The following is a 22,207-nucleotide window of genomic DNA, read 5'->3' as shown; positions in this document are numbered from 1 at the left end:
GGGGGGGAAAGGACACAAGTCTGAAAAAGTACAGTATTTTTTTTTTTGGGGGGGGGGTAAGTATTAAAGTCTCATTTTCGATATCCCCTATTTGTAAATATATTTCTTTTTGTAATAGTTTGGATTGAAGAAGATGGATTTTGTGGAAATTAACAAAAACAATGAATATTAAACATGTAATAGGTGGATTATCTTTTATGTCTTCTCAGCATTATCATTGCTGCTAACATTCAATAGCAATGCAATTTCAATAAATGTTGAATGAAGGAAAATATTATTCCTGGTCCAGTTAATTGGTTTGCCATATATTTGAATATGCTTTTCAAAGACAAATATTTCCAAGTGTTTTTATACGCTTGTTTTTTTAGACAGATCTTAATATACCGTTTTTAGAATCTGATTGACTTTAGTTCATCTTTAACCCTTAGCAAATTATTTGTGTGATCTTGGGCAAGTCTTCTCAATTCTCTGAGTCTTAGTATCCTAATTTATAAAATAGAGATAATAATTCCCTTCCTGATGGATTTGAGAGAAGTTTAAATGATTAGTACATATAAAATGCTTATGATAGTACCTGGAGCATATTATTGCTAGGTAAATATCACTTCCCTTTAAGAATTGTTTTCTAAGCACAAGTACTGAATTCACTTGGTAGCCAAGTTGAAAGGTTAGCTTATGCAAGAAATAATGAACCAGATTGTCAGAGAAATAAATTGCCTACTACTATATGGATGTAGGCATGAGCCTTAAGTTTTTGTGAATATAGTGTCATGAGTAGAAGCTACTGCAGTTATAAAGGAATGATTCTAGATTTGTATCAAGATAGTTGTCATCTATATAATTGAACCAAAGATTTTCTAGTCTCATAAAAATATATAATAACTACTTAAATCCTCTGGTGTTTTTTACCTTTATTTTTAATTTTTAAAAATTTGTTATCCCCGTGTCTTTAATATCTTCCCCCCCACCCCCCCACCCCCATCCCACACACATACACCTTTAGCAACCATCAGCTAGTTCTTTATATTTGTGGTGTTCTCTGTTATGCTTAATTAAATATATTAGGGTCTGGCTTTCTGACTGAATTCTTTTCTTTTTTTTTGCTTTTGTTTTTAAATAATTGATGACATAGTGAGAATGAGTCCCTTTGGAAGGAGGTGTCAGAATTACGAGCAAAACATGCACAACAGCAACAAGTTATTCGAAAGGTAAGCTTTTCCCCTCATGATCCTAAATGCGTGTTTTAATAAGCACCATTTGTGACCCAAAGAATACTTTTTGAATACTCCTTGGTTGATTTTAGTTTCTTATATGTTAGGTGCACAATTAGAAGTAAAATTATGAAATCAAACAAATTAGGCCAAGTGTTAATATTACTTTTAATAAAAAATATAGTAATTTCTTACTCCCAGTTAATGTTATTAACTTTTAATAAAGATCCTTTTGCCTGACAGAACAAGTTTAAAATATTTTATTCTTAGATGCATAATTAATACATTGTCAATTTCTTACACAGTTATTACTATAAAAAAAAACAAAGCTTTATTATGTGGGGACTCATTGTTCATTTGTTTTTAGTATTTTTTTACTCTAAAAGGCATAAGTACAGGTTCAGAAGATAATGTTTTCAAATCGGTTGACCAAATTATGAGTTCAAAAAAATGATTTATGAATATATGTCACTATTAGTCTGTGCAGAAAAGCAGTCAATATAATTTTGTAAAATAAATCCTATATTTTAGTATTTGAGCTGAAAATTGCTGGAGGAACTGAGAATCCCTTTGTTGTATTGTTTCTTTGTGATTTGATCTATTCATATAATCTTTCATATGTTAATAAGAGGTGAAATATAAAAGTAATTAAGGTAGCTATTTTTTGCTCATGAGTAAATTGGACTCTAAGTTTAAACAACAGAATTTTCTTTGGGGGAGGGTGCATAGTTGGAGAGCTTCTGCTTGTCCATGCTCAGAGGACTTTAGCTAAAAATAGCATTATGACTGACAGGATTTGAATCTAGTGGAACAGGCTTAGAAAAGAGATGAATGGTAGTTGCAACCTCTGGCCTATAGTCAAAATAGCTTATTCTTAATTTTTTTTTTAATTATTATGCAAGTGAAGTTTGAATGTAAAATTCAATTCTGAGTCCCGAGTTACATATGTTTTCAAAACTTTCCATAGCCAATTTCAACATGCAGTCCTGTTAAGAATACCTGATTTATAAACGATAATGTACCTTACCCTGTTACTTTATTTTTAAAAATCTGTTTCTCATTTTTCAGAAAACAGTATTTTGCTTACATATTAACTTACAATATCTGCAATTTGTTGGTTTTTTACCCCCCTAATGGCAAGAATAGTTTGTAAAATGCTTATATAACATTTCAATTTTTCATGAAAGCTAACATTCTATCTGCTCAGATTTGAGTTTGAATCTGTGTGTTTTGTTGGGGGTTAGGGAGTTTATATAATCATTTTTTCTCTATTCCTGGAATTGTTTTTAATTCTGCAATTTACTCTTGGCTGTAGATGAATTGAAAATAGTGTATGTGGCCGAAACCGGTTTTGCTCAATGGATAGAGTATAGGCCTGTGGACTGAAGGTCCCAGCTTGGATTCCGGTCAAGGGCATGTACCTTGGTTGCTGGCACATCCCCAGTAGGAGGTGTGCAGGAGGCAGCTGATCGATGTTTCTCTGTCATCGATATTTGACTCTCTATCCCTTGCCCTTCCTCTCTGTAAAAAATCAATAAAATATATTTTAAAAAAAGAAAATAGTAATGCCGAGACCAGTTTGGCTCAGTGGATAGAGCGTCGGCTTGGGGACTGAAGGGTCCCGGGTTCGATTCCGGTCAAGGGCATGTACCTTGGTTGCGGGCATATTTCCAGTAGGGGGTGTGCAAGAGGCAGCTGATCGATGACTCTCTCTCATCGATGTTTCTAACTCTCTATCTCTCTCCCTTCCTCTCTGTACAAAATCAATAAAATATATTTAAAAAAAAAAAGAAAAGGAAATAGTGACTTGTCAGGTGCAGAAGTCAGATGTGGTATATGTTAGATGTCTCATCTTCTTCAGGTTATAAAGAAGATGAGGCATCTAACATATACCACATGTGCAGTGGGATGGCAGAACTGTAAAAAGAACTAAGAGGTAAAACAAATTTCAGAAGAAATTTAGCCAGTGATTCATGTTCTTGTAAATTCAATTACTAATGTTTCTAGAATTTTCCCATAACACTTTTTTATAAATGAAAAAAAATAATTGAAGTTGAATGATTTCAAAGATATCTTTAAGCATAAATATATTTTTGTCATCTCTCAGGATTTTTTTTTGAGTAAGCAATATAGTGGCTAACCTTTTCATATACTCTAATGTTGTCTGACTCTTCAGTTTAAAAGTTTATATTTTGCAGTGATTAAGGAAAAGAAGAAAAAAGAAAATAAGGAAAAAAACCAACCCCCCATAGACAGACAACTATATGAAGGAAAGGAGGGTTAGCTGTGTTGGTGGAAGGAAACTTGACTTGGGGTGGTGAACACACAATATAGTAGTACAGCTGATGTATTATAGAGTTGTACCCCTGAAACCTATATAATTTTATTAACCACTGTCACCCCAATAAATTTAACAAATTATTAAAAATAAAATGAAATGTTTATATTTCTTTTCCATGAAAAAGCTTGTATTACTTTGTAAGGTGTGCCGTGCCAGCACAGCCAAGGGCTCGGTAAGCCTGAGGGAGGGCGGTGAAGGATGTAGAAAAAACAGAAAAAGAGAATAAGCTGGGACTAGGTGGATCTCCTGTGCCTGGCTGAGGCCACAGAGAGAGATACAGATGGTAAGCTGAGCCTTTATTTTATAGTCAGAGGTAAACAAGGTAGTGGTCACCATAGTTACAGTGTTCTTATGAGTTTCACTTGTTTTGGCAGCACTTGGCTGCACCTCCCACAGCCCATTAGCTACCCAGAGGGAGTGTCTAAGGTCAAGCTTAATTATGCTAAGAGGGCTGAGCCCTCTCAGCTGGGACTTGGTTGTGGCTTTGCCAACAGGCAGTCTGAGGCTTAACGCTATAGCCTCTCCCCTACAGTAAAGCAAACTATTTAGTAACTTCTTTGGGGGAGAACACAATATTAAAGCTATACAATAGGTTTTTCTATTTGACAATTCTTTATTTTCATCATGAAATTACATTTCACAAAGCTTACAAGAAACTTTTCTGCACAGAGTCCATATTGTCCCCCAATCCCTTTTTTCTTTATTCATAGCCTCTGTACTGTTTCTCATTCTCCATGTAATACTCACTTTTTTTTTTAGCTCCTTTAGGAAGTTACAGTATAATTTCAAGGCATACCATGTCATATATGGTTCTCATTCACGTTGGTACCATCTGGAGGGCTTGCTAAACACCCATATTGCTGGGCCCCTCCTCAGAATTTTCAGATTTCAGCAATTCCAGAGTTGGGCTACGAATTTGCATGCAGTGATTCTTCTCCATTAAGAAATACTGTCATAAAGTATGAAGGAATGTGGCATTCCTTTCACTGTTTAATAGTTTTCTTCTAAATTTAATCACACTGTGAAGATTAAATCAGCTTCTCTTGATTGTTAGCAGGAAGCTTTAATAGATACTTAGTGCCTCAACAATTTTTCTAGAATCAGCCAATAAACTTTCTAACTTTCTAAAATTTCTAAAATTTCTAAACTTTCTAAAATTTTATGACTTATTTTTCTTTTGAGTAAGCAATTTAGTGACAAAGTATTAACAATTTTTTTTGTATCTCTATATTACCTGGTGTAAGAAAAATATTGCCTGTCAAATACCAGTTTTTGTTTGATTTTTGCATCATAATATTCTTGAAAGAATTTTAAAAATTGGCATCTGTATTCAGGCATGCTTATAAGTATCACCAAAACAACTAAACTGAATATTGGATATGTAAGTGGATGGGTGTGTTAGGCATCTCTATCCTAGATAATAGCATCTTTATCACAGGTTATTCTTCTATACCAATTTTAAGATGCATCCAAATTTCAAATGTGTTAATATTGGAGAAATTATGTGACTTGGAATAGAGGGCATGCAATATTTGAATTAATTTTATAAGATGTGGAATGTGGACTAAAGAACTAGGAGTCTATGATGGAAAAAATTTATATTTATATTTTCCTTTTAGATTGTCCAGTTTATTGTTACATTGGTTCAGAATAACCAGCTTGTGAGTTTAAAACGTAAAAGGTAAGATTTTATGATAAAATATTTTGACCTACACATGGACAACCAAAAATGTTAGTGTTTAACCCATGAATGGCCCACATTTTCTGAGTGTACGCCCGTTTTCCTGGATGAACAGTCCTCCCTTGTTAACTTACACTCAAGTTTCAAGAGTATGTTGTTTCCTCATGCTGTCATCATGCTCATGTTTTTGAAAGATAAGGATTGCCTAAATGATCACTTTACAGATACATACAGTTAATAAAAAATCTGCATTTCATTACATTAGCAATTTAATGTTATCTTTAGAAATCCTGAGTGAAATTTTTTTTAAAGGTTATATCTTTAAAAAAAAATAAGCCTTTTTACTTGATGATATGTTTAATCTACTCATAAGGTCTTTAAAAGACTATATGTCAGCCATGGATTGTGATTCCTATAATTGTCAGTAACTACCATTGTTAAAACTAATACATAAGAACAGTAGTAGACAAAGGAATATTTGGAAGAAGAAAAAGACTATCTTATAAGGCTAAGATTTTAGCAAAGCTTGGTTATGCTCACAGCTTATGCAGTTGCCTTAATTAACCTACTTCCACTAACTAGTTCTTTCTTATGTTATTACCTATTTATTTTTTACCATGTAAGCACTGTTCTTAAAACTAGACCAGCAACTTACCCCCATACATTAAAATAAACTCAAAATGAATAAAGGACTTCAATGTAAAATGGGAAACTAAAAATCTTAGAAGAAGCCATAGCCAGCAAAATAGCAGATACTTGTCTTAGCAATATCTTTACCAATAGAGTTCCTAGGGCAATGGAAACTAAGGAGAAAATAAACAAATGCGACTGCATCAAAATAAAAAGCTTCAACACAGCAAAAGAAACCATCAACAAAACAACAAGAATTGCTGTTGTTTGAGAACATATTTGCCAATGTTATCTCCAATAAGGGTTTAATCTTCAACATTTACAGGGAACTCATATATCTTAACAAAAATAACCCAATCAAAAAATGGGCAAAGGATCTAAATAGATACTTTTTAAGAGAGAGCATTCAGAAAGCCAAGAGAGAGAAGACAACATGTTCCAAGTCACTCATTATCCGAGAGATGCAAATCAAAACAACAATGAGGTACCATCTCACACCTGTCAGAATGGCTATCATCAACAAATCAACAATTGAAAAGTGCTGGAGAGGATATGGAGAAATAGGAACCCTCCTGCACTGCTGGTGGGAATGCAGACTGGTGCAGCCAGTGGAAAACAGTATGGCATTTCCTCAAAAAATAAAAAATGGAACATGCCATTTGACCCACTAATCCCACTTCTAGGAATAATATCCCAAGAAAACAGAAACACCAGTCAGAAAGGATATATGCACCCCCTGTGTTCATAGCAGCACAATTTACCATAGCTAAGTTTTGGAAATAGCCTAAGTGCCCACCAGCTGACAAGTGGATTAGAAAACTGGTACATCTACACAGTGGAATACTACACTGCAGTAAAAAAAGGAATTCTTACCATTTGCAACAGCATGGATGGAACTGGAAAGCATTATGCTAAGCAAAATAAGCCAGTCAGTGAAAGATAAATATCACATTATCTCACTCATTTGTGGAATATAAAGAACATTATAAACCGATGAACAACAATAGATACAGAAGCAAAGAAGCATCGAACAGACTGTCAAACTGCAGCTGCAGTGGGAAGGCAGGGGAGGGTTGTGGGGCAGGGGGGAGGTAAGAGATCAACCAAAGGACTTGTATGCATGCATATAAGGATAATCAATGGACATAAGACACTGGAGGTGGGGTGGGAGGGAAATGTGCTGCGGGGTAGGGGAGGCCTGGGGAAGGTCAATGGAAAAAAAGGAGATATATGTACTACTATTTGAAATACTTTAAACGATAAAATTAAAAACCAAAGAAAAAACAAAAATTAAAAAAAAATTATATGCTTAAATGAGCAATGAAATATACCTGGAGAGAGTAGTTGATTACATTTATTATAGCAAAAGTAGTAAAAATGAATGAAGAAATAAGTTTTAGACACACTGATTTCCCCAGTTTCTTTCTAAGATATAATCATTATTAGGAGTTTCTTTTGTATCCTTACTAAAATTTATTTTATCCTTACTATTCATTATTACCATGAGTGTATTTGTAGTAGAAGCAGTTTAAATTACTTGTATGTTTGCTTCAGTGAATTCATAGATATCTTTTGATTTTTAGGCCTTTACTTCTGAACACTAATGGAGCCCAAAAGAAGAATCTGTTTCAGCACATAGTCAAAGAACCAGCTGATAATCACCATCATAAAGTAATTTTTTTATTAACTTATGTTTATTGTCTCAAACTAATTTTTATTAATAGCAATATTTCATGCATTCATAGTTTATTGAGTAATAATCTAAGTGTTCATCCTCTAGCTTTATTAAATCATGACTTTTTTCATTGTTTATATTAGATTATTTTAATAGCTAAACCATTATAATATAGTTGTCTCGGTTGTCTGTTCCTAAGTTTGCTTCTCTCCCCCTGTCCAATCTCCTGTCACCTAGAGATAATCAGTTTTGAATTAGTATTTATTAATTCTGTAGTCATTTTATATTTGTGAATCCATGAATAATATTTATTGTTATTTATATACTAGGGCCCAGTGCACGAATTCGTGCACCTTGAAAGGAACTGTGGGCCATGAGACTGTGCTATGCCCAGGGGCAGGTCTCGGCCCATCCTCCATGTCCTCACCCAGACCCTCACGCAGAAGCCCCTGGTCCCCTGTCTGCCAGCAGCCCCACTCCCTAGCCCCCTGTCTGCCAGCAGCCCCACTCCCACCGCCGCCACTCCCACTGTTGCCACTCTCATGCACTGGCCCTGCTTGCACACTGACAGTGTGGAGTGATTGGGGCCAGCGCCAGCAGCAGGTGTGAGCGGGGCCAGTGCCGTCAGTGGGTGCAAGCGTTAGCTGCTCAGAATCAGGGGGAGGTGGAGAAGCCCTCAGCGGCGATCAGAGCCAGCAGCTTCTGCTTGCACCTGCTGATGGCGCCAAGTGATCGGGACTGGCACCGGGCACTGGCAGTGGTTGCAAGTGGCAGCTCTTCAAGGTCCTTTTAAAAAAAAGTTAAGTAGAATGCAGAGAATATCTTATACTTCTGCACTACTAATACCAATTAGTGTATAAGTTCAAGAAGAGCAGAGAATATATCTGTTTTGCTCACTGTTGTATTGTCAACATTTAGTAAGTAGTAGATTCTCAATTGGCATTTTTTAATAATGTTTTGGAGTTAATATAATATCATTTTTTAATGTATTTTTTTTCTCACTAATTGTTTAGGTTCCACACAGTAGGACTGAAGGTTTAAAACCAAGGGAGCGGATTTCAGATGACATCATTATTTATGATGTTACTGACGATAATGCAGATGAAGAAAATATCCCAGTTATTCCAGAAACTAATGAAGATATTGTATCTGATCCCTCCAAGTAAGGAGATTGTGAAATAACATTTATGAAAATAGTTACTTTTCTTACCAAAGAGCTAACTCCAAACCACTTTATTCTTTGATGAACTAATATCTGACTCATGTTTGGGTTATTAAATTGAAAAATTAAACCAAATTATTCAACCAGATATCCCTCCCCACACCATCCCCAAGAAAAAAAAACTCAACAAAAAAACTAATAAGAATTCTGATGTTTTAATTTTGTAGCTAAACAGCTTTGATTCTTTGTGATCTTATATTGTATGAACTATCAATATTTGTGATTAAGATACTCCCCCAAGAAATTTAAGCCTTTTGATATGTGGTTTGGGGAGAGAATTTCCAAGGAAAAGGAATGGTTAGAATTAATTTATTGAATTGGTCTGTAATGGGTTCTTTCTCCTTTTGTTGATATAGCTGTAGCCAGTACCCTGATATTGTCATTGTTGAAGATGACAATGAAGATGAATATGCACCAGTCATTCAGAGTGGAGATCAGAATGAGCCAGCCAGAGAATCCCTAAGTTCAGGCAGTGATGGCACTAGTCCTCTCATGTCTAGTGCCATCCAGCTAAATGGCTCTTCCAGTCTGACTGCAGATGATCCTGTTACCATGATGGATTCCATTTTAAATGATAACATCAATCTTTTGGGAAAGTGAGTGTTCATTTAGATGTCTAAATTTATTTTCTTTGCTTGTTTACTTTATATATTCTATATCTCTTTGAATGACCTCCCTTTCACATTATGAACCCATCTAGTATACGGTACCTTTCTGTGTTTTGGTCAGGGTTGAGCTCCACAAATGCTGTTTTGAGAAGGAATTAATCATTCCATGAGCAGTCTTGGTATTTTCTTGGCAGTTCTTCAGATTTTCTTAATGAAATACTTGTTTTGAATGTCCATAAAATATATGTGATTGTATTTGTGTTTATATCAGGGTGATGGAATAGCATATCTCTATTAAGGGACTTATTTTTAGCCTTAAAAAAACACACAGAAATTAGTAGCAATGACCAGTAATAAGAGGTTAAACATTTAATAATTTATAATATAGAGGAAAGAAGAAATCAGACTGTTTTTGCAAAACCTTTTTTTCTGTAAACACTGAAGTTTTATGTAAAAGTGCTGTGAGTTCTTGGTTAACCAAATTTTTAGGAATCCCAGATGCTGAAGATAAGAATTGATAAGGAATCCCAGATGCTGAAGATAAGAATTGATAAGGACCTCTAAGATAAGAATTGATAAGGATTCCAAAGTTGCTGGATGTTTTGCCTTGCTAGATTGCTATGTAATTTAAACATAAAAACAGGAAAAGCTAATTGATTTCTTTTTTTAAAATCTTTTTCCTTAGGGTTGAGCTGTTGGATTATCTTGACAGTATTGATTGCAGTTTAGAGGACTTTCAAGCCATGCTGTCTGGAAGACAGTTTAGCATAGACCCAGATCTTCTGGTTGATGTAGGTACTTTGAACAATTTTAGCTGTACTGGTAGTTTGTGTGTCTGTACGTTATTTATAAATCAGTATATCATTTTCTTGTATTCTACACTTGTTTTTGCATTTTTTAAAAATTAATGGTTTTGTTTATTAGAAATATTGAACAGATGGGTTCAAGACAATGAACGAAGGTAATCACTACCCATCTGTAAATAGCAGTGCAGTTAATCCCGCTGTAACAACATATCAACTCTGTTCAACAGTACTATTAAGTCTTGTCTGGACTTGTTGCTGTATTATGGTTTTCTTTAGAATAAACTGTCATTGAATAGAAATTGGTGCAAGTTACTAATAGAGATATGTGGCCAGGAAATAGCATGAAGGCACTTACTAACTTTGAAAATGTTTTCTATTCAAATGTATTGTACTTGCTATATTTTTATAATGTTTGTGTCCTGTGTCCTAAGGTTCTCCTGCTTCAGTCCCCACTACCACCTCTATGAACTTGACTCCAGTATTGTCTGGTCTGTGAATACTCATCTTACCATTCCTGGCACTAACCACCTTTCTTGTTCCCATCCCTTGTGTAACTATTACTCCTTCTCCCCTTGCTTAAAGTTTTCTTTGTGACCTGCTCCCATCCAGATGAATCTGGTTCTCTCTCCATTTTATGTTGTGAACATATTTCTGCCTTTTGAAGGTTTTGACATATTTTTTTTTCTCCTTAAAATTCTTCTCTCATATCAAGAGTGTACAGTCTTGTCCTTTCAAGAGCTCTATGAGGCTAAAAGAAATTAGTTGTGTCTTACTCTTCAATCTTAATTGACCACCTTATCTCTCTAGTGATCAGTCTGTGTCAGAAGACTTTATTACCTTTTCCAAATAATGTGCCTCTCAGGATGGATTTCATCTTCTTTGAAGACTTCTTTTCCATGCCGACCTATGTTACTATCTTAAGTGAATTCAACATCCTTGTTACTGACCTACTTCAACTTGTTAACAATAACTTGACTGCTCTTCTTTATCCCATCTGTCTTTATACTCACTCTGAATCAAGGTTCCTTTAGAATATCTGTTCCTTAGATCACTAAGAAAAAAATAAAATCCTATTACATCTACAAATCCTTGTAATCTTCAACTAGGTTATTTTAATTCAATTTTGAAACATTTTTCATACTCATTTGTCCTCAAGACCTCATCCAGCCAACTATTTCCTATTCACAAAGGATAATTCACCTCTTCCTGGTCCTCTCATAAGATGTGGAATCTCATCTTACAGAAAGTACTTGCTCTTTAAAGCCAATTTGTACACCTGTCCCCTGCATCTTTGTTTTTCTCTCCCTATCCTTGATCTTTCCCATCCTCCTTTAATGCTTCCCCATCTTAAAAAGCATTTTGATATGTTGCTCTGCTCATTTACCATTCTGCTTTTTATACTTTCACTCATTTAGAAATGAGTGGCTATGTGTGTTACTTCTTTTTTACTCTGTATTTCATTTGAAACCCTGTATTGTCTTCTTATTTACTCTAAGCTTGTGCTGCCTTGGTTTATCCATAGTAAGTAGGCTGTGATTTCCTGCTCTCCTCCTCCTCTCCTAATTAAGGTTTCTGGGCTAGTGGAAGAACATTTGTTTTGAGTCAGATTTGGGTTCTCCTTTTGGCTCCTGTTACTTATTATACTAGCTATGTTATTATTAACCTTGGAAAAATTAAGCTCTCTTTCCAAGTTTCCCTATCTATAAAATGTAGCTAATGCCCAGAAGGGCTGTTAACAAGAATTATAAGTAATTAGCAGCATTATTATTTACACTATTGATTTTCTGAAATAGAACTTGTTCTGTTTATTTTAGAAGTCCTGGGACCTTTATTGTCTCCTGTTGCCCTAAAAATTATCCATTCCTCAAAAACTGTTCTTTTTTCTTGCTTTTTCTACTTCTAGTTGGGTCTTTCCCAAGGTACTGTCTTTTATCCTCTTATTTTATCTTCTTTTTCTTTTTCTAGCCTTCCTCTCTGAAGGGATTTATGCTTGTAGAATTGTTCTCAAATATCTATCTCCAGCTCTTAATACTTTTTTTCCCTAAATATATTTTATTGATCTTTTACAGAGAGAAAGAAAGAGGGAGAGAGACTTAAAAACATCGATGAGAGAGAAACATCGATCAGCTGCCTCCTGCACACCTCCCACTGGAGATGTGCTCACAACCAAGGTACATGCCCTTGACTGGAATCAACCTGGAACCCTTCAATGTGCAGGCCGATGCTCTATCCACTGAGCCAAACCGGTTAGGGCTCTTAATACTTTTTAAAGTAAACTTGCTTGAATTCTAAGTCCATGCCTTTAAGAGTCATCAGATCTTGCCTTAGATTCTGTTTAACACCAATTTTTTCTTTATTCCCTAAACTAGATACCCTTTTCAGCTTCTTAGTTTTCTGTAGTGGTATCAGACTTCACTTTATTCACCCAGGGTGGTAATCACATAGGCATCTGGTCTTCCTGATCTTTATCTCATCATTCACCAACTCCGGAGTATTTTCCAAAATAACATTCTCAAGCATCCCTACTTTTTGTTTCTAATATTGGCTCTCTTAACAAGACCTTAATTATCTCATCCTTGAATTATGCTGTATTGTTATAAATAAAGAATCCATGTATAGGTTGCCTTGTTCTCTGAGATGGCAAAAATAATAAGGGCATAAATAAGTATGCTGAAGAGTTCATGGGTTCTCTCTGCAAAGTACAGTTATTAGTGATCCCATGTGGAGTCGGCAGAAGAGAATTCAACCATAGAATTCAACCCAACTATGTCAGCTCCTCCTCTGTGATCTTTTTTTTTAGTTCAGGCCATACATCTGCTGGGAATACATGAAGGCAATCCTGAGTCACTGTATAGGAGGAGTGGGGCAAAGAATGAGTGAGGATCTTTCACTGTTGGGCCTCTTCAGGTGCCACTCCCATTAGGGACAAAATCTGGTTAGGCCTCTAAGCTGAACTGCGGAGACTGGCAGTCTCCTATAGCTGTCTACTCTTAAGGAACCGAGTTTCTTCCTCTTTAAAGATCAGTAGGTGATAAAGTTAATGTAAGAAAAGAAGAAGCTGGGATATCTTTAGGTCTACCATGAATGTAGAACTTTGAGAGGAATCAGTATCCAGACAGGATAGAGGAGGAACCTACCTGTGGCCTCTGCATTTCACGTATCCTGTGAACTGTTTGGTGTGTTCTCTGGAAATGTTGAAATTGCCAAATCTCACTGCTCTGTCCACTTCTTACTGCCGAGAGAATGGTCTTGTTCCCTGACTGGCCTCGCTTTACTTTTGAACCTTATGTACACAACTTACTATTCAACTTAGAATTTGTGTGTTATTTGAACTGGTCATCTTCTTGGTTGTTGCTAATGTTATAATGTATTCTTCTTTTCTTCCTTTCCAAATCATTAATCATTCCCCAGGGACTGATACATGTTGCATAGCTTTATCCAGACCTTTTGTTTATTCTATACATATGTGTATGTTTGTGTCTCTGTGTTTTTCTTCTTTCCTTCTCTTAACTCCTTTGTACTTTTGAGCTCCACCATCCATTATTATTATAATACTAGAGGCCTGATGCACGAAGATTTATGCAAAAATGGGCCCTCCTTCCCCTGGCTGCTGGTTCTGCCTTCACTCTGGTCGGAGCCGCCTTTCTGCCTTTGCTCTGGGCCAGAGCTGCCTTTCCACCTTCCCATGCTGCCAGAGGCCCAGAGCTGCTGGGGTGGTGCTGAACGCCTGTGTTGTCGCCATGGCAACGACACAAGCGTCCTGCCCCTGGCTGCTCAGCACCTGCGTATGCAAATCAACCCTCCATCTTCGTTGGATTAATTTGCATATTCACTCCTGATTGGCTGGTGGGTGTCAACAAAGGTCAATTTGCATTTCTCTTTTCTTAGTGTAGATAGATTGTATATGATCATATGTTTCTATTTGCTGTTGTTCTTGTCTTTTAGATTGTAAGCTCCTGAAGAGCAGGAATAGTGTATTCATTTTATATTCTTTATGATGTTATTATATGGTCAATAAATCCCTATGAAATTAATGACTTTGACATGGTTTAAACAAAAGTTATGTCTCTAAACTGGCTGGCCTGAGGAGTACAGTAAGCAGTGATTTTAGCATTTATAGCTTCCCTCGCTAGACGAATTAAAAAGAACCAGCAGAGAGATACTATTTGTAATCTAGGAGCCACTATCATAGAACAGATTCTATAAATTTATCACATGATTAGCAAATAGTCAGTGAAGACAGTGTCAGGGAAGTGAACTCAGTACTGGTTGGCACTTAAGGCCCGAGGTATTTAGGGAGAAGAAAAATTAAGGAAATGAAGGAGAATGGAGTTTTGAAAAATCACCATTTGTCTCAAGTTTTTACTTTATAGTTTTATAGAGAAACTAGAGGCCCAATGCAATGGAGGAGGGTGGTTTCTCAGCCCGGCCTGTGCCCTGTCCCAGTCCAAGAGCCCTTGGAGAATATCGTTAGGGCTGCTGCTTCTGGCTAAGTGGTGCTCCCCCTGTGGGAGCACACTGACCACCAGGGGGCAGCTCCTGCATTGAATTCATGCCCCTGGGTGGTCAGTGCACGTCATAATGACCAGTTGTTCCGCCATTTGGTCGATTTGCATTTTAGCCTTTTATCATATATGATAGGATTCGTTACAATGTCTAATTCATGGGCTAGCCTGCTCTGTTTTTCTTTCTGCTTTTCTCTTCGCAACTTATTTTACTCCATGGAAGCTTCCTAGTGCAGAAACTACATCTCTTCACCCAACATGGCTGTATAAAAATTTTGAATACAGTTAGCTTTTTAATATTTTTTAAACTTATCATCTTTCTTGTTTGGTCTTTCAGCTTTTCACTAGTTCTGTGCAGATGAATCCCACAGATTACATCAATAATACAAAAGTAAGTTTTAATTCATGTTGCTCAGGACCCATAGCTATAAGAATTTTTAAGAGGTCTTAGTAAGCATAGAGCAATACCTCTCCCAGTTACAAAGCATTTTATATTACCTAATATGTGTGATCAAGATAGTAAAATTCCAGATGAAAAATTAGCTTTGGGTTATAGGGTGAATCATTACCCAGTTTTACTGGTACTTAACTATCAGTGCCATTAACTATTAGTATGAAATCAGTCCTCAAAGTGCTGGGAGATCACTTGATTAAACTATTGGACACTATCTAGAACTTAAATTTAATTTTTCTATATATTTTGGAGCAATATGTATTTTGCTGTTTAACTGGATTTAAGGTATTGGTTTTCGGAATAGGGAGGAGATCCAAGAATAAAGAATGACATAGTGTATACAAAAAACAAACACTATATCACATCACTAAATAAATGCAAGACATGGGTTCATTCAACTGAAGGTCTAACATTTAATAATATCATATTTACTGAAACATAGTGCTGAAATGGTCCATAGAATCTTATAACATAAATCTAGGTAAACTATGATCCACATGACAAATTTAGGCATGCTGCCTGCTTTTGTAAATAAATTTTATTGGAACATAGCCATACTTGTTCTTTCATGTACTGTCTATGGCTTATTTTGCATGAAAATTACCGAATTGAGTAGTTAAGACAGAACACATTTATATGTGTGTGTGTGTGTGTACACACACACACACACACTTAAATTTACTAATGGCCTTTATAGAAAAAGTCTGCCAATCGCTAACATAAATCATCCAAAGTGATTCAAAGTTCACAAATTCTTTCAACTTTAAATTACCCAGGATTATAAACTACCAAGAACAATATCACATCAACTGCTATTCCCTTGCTCATGACAGATACTATGTAACATGGATTTATAATACTCTTTCCTACTAAATTAGGATACTCCTCAATACAGGAATCTAAGTGGCCCCTACTAATGAATAAGAGTCTGCATGGGAGCTGAAACCCATTTGTCATCCTGGTTCTCATATGTTTTATTGGTATCCTTGGAAAATACCTATTTTAAGAAGTATAAAAATAATGGTATTAGTGCTTTAATATTTATTGTAAACGCTAAGAAATATTTTAATGTAAATTTTTGGAAAGGTATAAGTTGTTATATCATGGTGTTTTTATTGTTTCGGAATCCTAGAACTCATACTGCTTTATTTTACGATGAATATCGGAATTACTGGAATTAGTGTGTTTGTTATACCATATGTACCTAACCAGCAACAGCTATCTGGGATTTACAGCTGTTTAGGAGAAGTTGTGAACCTCTACACCTCACTTTGAATATCTTTGAAAAGAACACTGAAGAATTTAACAGCATTAGTGATTTAATTCCCTTACAATTATATGTAAGGAGAGAAGACATCACTGGTTGAAAGAAGCAGTTTAAATGACAGAAAAGAACTGAGAAAAGAATTAAAAGAGCCACATAAAGGAAATGAAGAACCATCTCAACTGTGAGACTTCCAAATACAGGGATAAATAGTTTTAGGATATTATCATGTTATCCTCAACTTTCTAAATGTGTTCAGTTACTCTGTGAATGAAATGTATAATACATTTTTAATGAAAATTTTAAAATTGGTTTGTTTAAAGGGTGATCTCTTTATTAGAAGTTTGAAACCAGCCATCTTTGACTGACTTATTCCCATCTTTTGGCCTTGACAAATTCTGTGTATTCTGCTGTTGAAATGCTCCCTCCTTTTCATACTATTGTCATCCTAGTTCAGGATCTTTGTTTCATCCACTTGATGACAGCAATAGCTTTTTAAATCAGTCTTGTTACCTCTACTCAAATCTCTCTCTAGTACATATTTCTTGCTCCCTCTTCTCTATATGTCAGATAATGTACCAATATTCACTTTTTTTTTTTTTTGCTCTTTTCATGAACACATAAAATATGAAAAAAAAAAAATTGTTATTTTTTTCTCTTTTAGTCGGAGAATAAAGGATTAGAAACTACCAAGGGCAATGTAGTTCAGCCAGTTTCAGAAGAGGGAAGAAAATCTAAACCCAAAACAGGTAGGTATAAATGTAGTACTAATTTCTATAGAATTTCTAAAGTAAATGTCCTATATAGAAGCTAATGCATGCCAATGAACTTCTTGCCATACTTAACAATTGAGCACAGATATATTGATCTCAGTTCTCTGCATAATGGTTCCAGAATATAGAGAAAATTGAATTGGTGAGGTAATAGTTCTTAAAATTTAAGTTGTGTGTGGGGATTTTCTATTTAACTTTGGAAAGAACCTTCATTTCTTAATCCTACCTAATAAAAGAGTAATATGCAAATTAATCATCACTCCACTATACCCACAAAACATGCCCACCAGCCACACCACCAGCCAATCAGAGCTAGTATGCATATTAACCACAACCAAGATGGCTGCGACCACAGAGAGCAGGAGAGGTGCTTGGGTTTCCCATGCAATAGAGGAAGCCAAGCTTCTGCAGCCTAGCCTAAGCCTCCACTCAAAGCTATAAAGTTTTAATTATAGAAGGTAAACGAATTCAAACAGAAATGGCGGCAACTACGGAGCAAACAGGGGGCTTGGCTCTGCTCCAGGCTGCAAAGTTTCAATTGTAGAAGGCAAATAAATTCCAGATACCAGGGACTCGACTTGGGTAGCCAGGGGGTGTGGCTGGCCTGCACACCATCATAGGCCCCTCACCCAGGCCGCCCCACACCCCAAGGGAACTCCCATCCTGATCCGGGACATCCTTCAGAGCAAACCAGCTGGCCCACCTGTGCACCAGGCCTCTGTCCTGTCTAATTAAAGTAATAGGCAGATTGACCATCAGTCCAACACACAAGCTGGCTGCCCCCATGTGGACACAAGATGGCCAGCAGGGGAGGGCAATTGGGGAGGGACAAGGTCTTCAAGGGAGGGCAGTTTGAGGTGATCAACCCTGCAGGGAAGGGCAGTCAGGGGTGACCAGGCTGGCAGAGGAGGGAAGTTGGGGGCAAACAGGCTGGCAGGGGAGCAGTTAGACATTAATCAGGCTGGCATGAGAGTGGTTAGGGGGTGATCAGGCTGGCAGGCAGAAGTGGCTAGGGGCAATCAGGAAGGCAGGCAGGTGAGCAGTTGGGAGCCAGCAGTCCTGGATTGTGAGAGGGATGAACATTCCTCAAGGGGTCCCAGATTGGAATGGGTGCAGGCGGGGCTGAGGGACACCCCCCTATCCCCCACCGCATGCACGAATTCCATGCACCGGGCCTCTAGTTGTTGAATAAAGGACTATTCTGACTTGAACATTTTTTAATTTGCTGACAAATACGTTATTTCATTGGCTTAGTGATTACACATAAGTAGATCTCTGCTTTTGTATTTTCCACTTACATCATGAACTCTGTATAAGCTGGTGATAAACGTCCTTTTTTTCTAATCTTTGTTTTAGATAAACAGCTTATCCAGTACACTGCCTTTCCACTTCTTGCATTCCTTGATGGGAACCCTGCTTCTGCTGTTGAACAGGGGAGCACAGCATCCTCAGAAGTTCTGTCCTCTGTAGATAAGCCCATAGAAGTTGATGAGCTTCTGAATAGCAGCCTGGATCCAGAACCGACCCAAAGTAAGCTCGTTCGCCTGGAGCCGTTGACTGAAGCCGAAGCTAGTGAAGCCACACTGTTCTATTTATGTGAACTGGCTCCTGCGCCTCTGGATAGTGAAATGCCACTTTTAGATAGCTAAATTCCCAAGAAGTGGACTCTACATGTATATATTCATCAAAATGATGAACTATTTATTTTAAAGTATTATTTGGTACCCTTTTTTGTAAATTTCTTTGTTTTGTTTTAATTGGATACTGTGGAATCAAAAGCACTTTTTGCTTTTCTCACTAACCACACAGCCTTGCAAAGCTTTCAGATATTACTCAGCTCTATAGGTACACAAGATTTAATGCACATTACTGCATATCTTTAAGTTGGATTCAGATGGGCATTTTTTTCTGATGGTAGTAAATTTGAATTATTTTTTATATATATATGCCCATTAACCCAGGTTAAACTTTTGTTTGTTTTACTTGTTTGATGCTGTCTGTTGGCATTGAGTGTCAGTCACTAAAATTAATAGTAGAACTAAAGCTTTCTCTGTTCCAATTACTTTTACTAAGTATTTTTCACTTGGCTTATTTTTAAAACTGGGAACATAAAGTGCCTGTATCTTGTAAAACTTCATTTGTCTCTCTTGGTTCAGAGAAGTTCATTCATGTTCTTCAGGAAAGGCAAAGTGTACATGAGTGCTTGTGTCTGATATGGTTCCAGTTCTGTATGCCTAGAAGGGGATGGGATGGTGTCAGCCCAATCCACCTAGTTGGACTAGTTTTAAGTAAAAGTTTTTGGTTTGTTTTTTTGAACCATAATATTTAGTAAAATAAATATAATGAATGTTGCATACTGGTGTTTATTATGTGTCTTCTTTGGAGGTGACATCCACATGAACCATTTTTTCCTCTTTTCTTGTGAAGTAGATTTAAACTGTAAACTGTTATCCTTAATATGAGTTACATCATGATCTTTGTGCCTCCTCAGAAGATAGACTGTATTACAATAAGGGAGGAATATAAAGTCTCTAAACTTAATGTTTTATAGTTCTTTGTTTAAGAATTATAGTGGCTTGCTTTCTGTTTCTAATAAGGAACTGAGAGAATTATGCCTCTCATTGTTCCAAATGAGTAAAGAACATATCACTGGATGCCTCTAAGGGTCTATAATTTTTGTTCTGAGAGAAAGTCAGGTCACTTAGTCTCTTTGGAACAGGTGCTCAGAGGATTATAGACACTTAATGCAAGGTAAGGCCATCTTGAAGATCAGGCAGAGGGCTGGAAGCAGTGTGGTGCCTGAATATTTTATGGGGCTATTTAATGAGGTATTACATGGGTGGCTTCCCTATTGGCCATATTCTGTTTCTTGATATCTTGGAATTTCTCTTACTATGATGCAAAAATGCAAAGTAAAACCTAGCACAGAGGAGTAGAAAACCCTTTCTTAGCAGATTATAAAATATTTGGCTCAGACAATGGGATCTCAGTGAACTAATTAAAGACCTCAGAACAGTTTTCTGCATAAGCTTTCTAGATGTTTTCAGGTGAAAAGAGTTGAGAAACTTAGAGGAAAGAGAACTTTAGAGACCTTTTTTTTTTCTCTTCCCTTCCTCACTGGGATATGATCAAGTTTCTTCTCCTTAGGGACATTTTGGAGCTGTGGAAGTATTCTAAAATGATTTTGGAAAACTTTATATCCCTTAGTAATTTTAAGTTGACATTTTAAGATTCAGAATAGATAAAAGGTGTTATGTTTTGTCTAATGTGGAAAGAATAATTGTTAAGGGGGATAAAGCCTTGTCGTGAGGCATCTTTTCAGGCAGATCAAGTTTAGGAAAGTACGCATGGAAATTGGAGGTCTGGAAACTGACTCCTTTAAAAATAATTTTGTGTTTACCAGAGGAAGCCTCTGTGTATTACTTGGAAAACAAATTACCACCATATGCAGTTAAAGAATAACTCCCATCTCCATCCTCCTCCAACTTTCTTTTACCTCAAGAGATAAGATAGCCTGTAACTAACAAGAGCTAACCGTGTTTTTTCAAGGCTTGTCCCTACAGCTGGTCCTCCAATATTTCCTTCACTGTTGTTTCGTTATAACGTTGATGAGGAAATTAATTCCCAGCTGGGACCACTGTGAAGTTTGCTTGTTCTCTCCATGTCTGCATGGATTTTCTCTAAGACTCATTTCCTCCTACGTCCCAAAGATGTGCACGTGAGGTTAATCACCGTCAATAAATTGTCTCAGTAGAGTGGGTGTGGGTGTGGGAGTGGGTGTACCCCATGATGGAAGTTTCCTGTCCTTTGCTTCCCACCTTGAGCCGAGCTGCTGTGATGGGCTCTGGCCACCTGCACATTAACTGGAATAAGCAGACTAGAAAATAATTATCTTTCTCAGATTCATGTATACAACACATTTCTATGTGTAATACTACAAGTATTTTGGGTCTTTATTGAGAAGTTTGGTGATTTTTTGTGACCAGATATATTCCAGATTAACTTCACAATTATTTATATCAATTAGCCTATGATAAAGTTGGTTTTGCTGTGTGACATTTTGATGAACATGCACAGAATCCCTACATTTAAGAATTAGCACCTAGACTTCCTAGATTGTTTTCAAACTTTTTTTTTTTTTTTTTTTGAGAACTGGTTGCACATTGGGCAATAGAGCTAATCAACCTATTTCAAGAAATTGGTATCAAACAGACTACAATACAATAGACTTCGACAGTTTTGAGAAACAGTGCCTAGTACTTTGTAGTGTCCCCCAATTTGGGGTTACTTGATTTTTTTTTTTTTCTTGGTTAGACTGGGGTTGTAGGTTTTGGGAAAGATTATAGAGGTGAAATGCCATTTTCAACATATGTCAAGATACATGGTGTCAATGTTAACTTTTCACCGTTAACCTTAACTTAGATTGGAACGTCAAAGGGAACATTTCTGAGCACAAAGGTTCAATATCTTCCATACCATCTCAAAAACAACCCGAGTGGCCCATGGCGCCACTGCCTTACACACATCAGTTTCACTGCCTTACACACATCAGTTTGTGTTTTTGTCTGCCAGCTACAGATTTTGAACTCATCAGCTTTGCAATTAGTGAGCCACTTCCATTGCTTCTAATAACTAAAAAATTAATAGAAGCTCTCTTTATGCTAAATATATCTTAGAAAATCATGGGTGAAGGAGTAGAACAGCTTTTGCCCAGTAAATAAGGATGCTTTTAGAGATGTCACTGGGCAGTACTAAAAGGTATAAATAACACTAGCCAAATACAAGTCGACCATAGGAAGCAAGACAAGGAAAATGAAATCCAATAAAAATGAAACACTTTTGATCTGCAGAGACCCTGTTAAGAAGATGGAAAGGCAAAGCTACAGACTGGGAGAAAATATTTGTAAACTGCATATCTGATAAAGAACAATCTAATAAAATATATAAAAACAAACAAACAAAAAAATCCAATTAGAAAAAGGCCAAAGACATGAATTGACGTTTCCCGAAAGGACATATGGATAGCATATATGCACG

At 36.5% G+C, this 22,207-nt stretch overlaps 1 protein-coding gene across 2 annotated transcripts in view; it reads left to right on the top strand.

Moving 5' to 3' along the window:
- The window catches only part of HSF2 (heat shock transcription factor 2), a 35,081-nt gene extending 15,557 nt beyond the window's left edge, over positions 1 to 19,524 (top strand). The window contains exons 5-13 of one of the 2 annotated variants that reach the window (XM_084889650.1): positions 1,133 to 1,208; positions 5,172 to 5,233; positions 7,447 to 7,534; positions 8,552 to 8,700; positions 9,117 to 9,356; positions 10,054 to 10,159; positions 15,017 to 15,070; positions 17,062 to 17,146; positions 18,527 to 19,524. In XM_084889650.1, the coding sequence (XP_084745776.1) occupies positions 1,133 to 1,208; positions 5,172 to 5,233; positions 7,447 to 7,534; positions 8,552 to 8,700; positions 9,117 to 9,356; positions 10,054 to 10,159; positions 15,017 to 15,070; positions 17,062 to 17,146; positions 18,527 to 18,819 (1,153 nt within the window). In that variant the 3' untranslated portion in view covers positions 18,820 to 19,524. The remainder of the gene's footprint in view (positions 1 to 1,132; positions 1,209 to 5,171; positions 5,234 to 7,446; positions 7,535 to 8,551; positions 8,701 to 9,116; positions 9,357 to 10,053; positions 10,160 to 15,016; positions 15,071 to 17,061; positions 17,147 to 18,526) is intronic. The other variant, XM_084889649.1, reaches the window with a different exon arrangement.
- Positions 19,525 to 22,207: the final 2,683 nt, after the last annotated feature.

Source organism: Pipistrellus hanaki (assembly GCF_964339955.1).
Source record: "Pipistrellus hanaki genome assembly, chromosome: 7".
Taxonomy (NCBI): Eukaryota; Metazoa; Chordata; class Mammalia; order Chiroptera; family Vespertilionidae; genus Pipistrellus; species Pipistrellus hanaki.
This window is presented reverse-complemented; position numbering and strand designations above follow the sequence as displayed.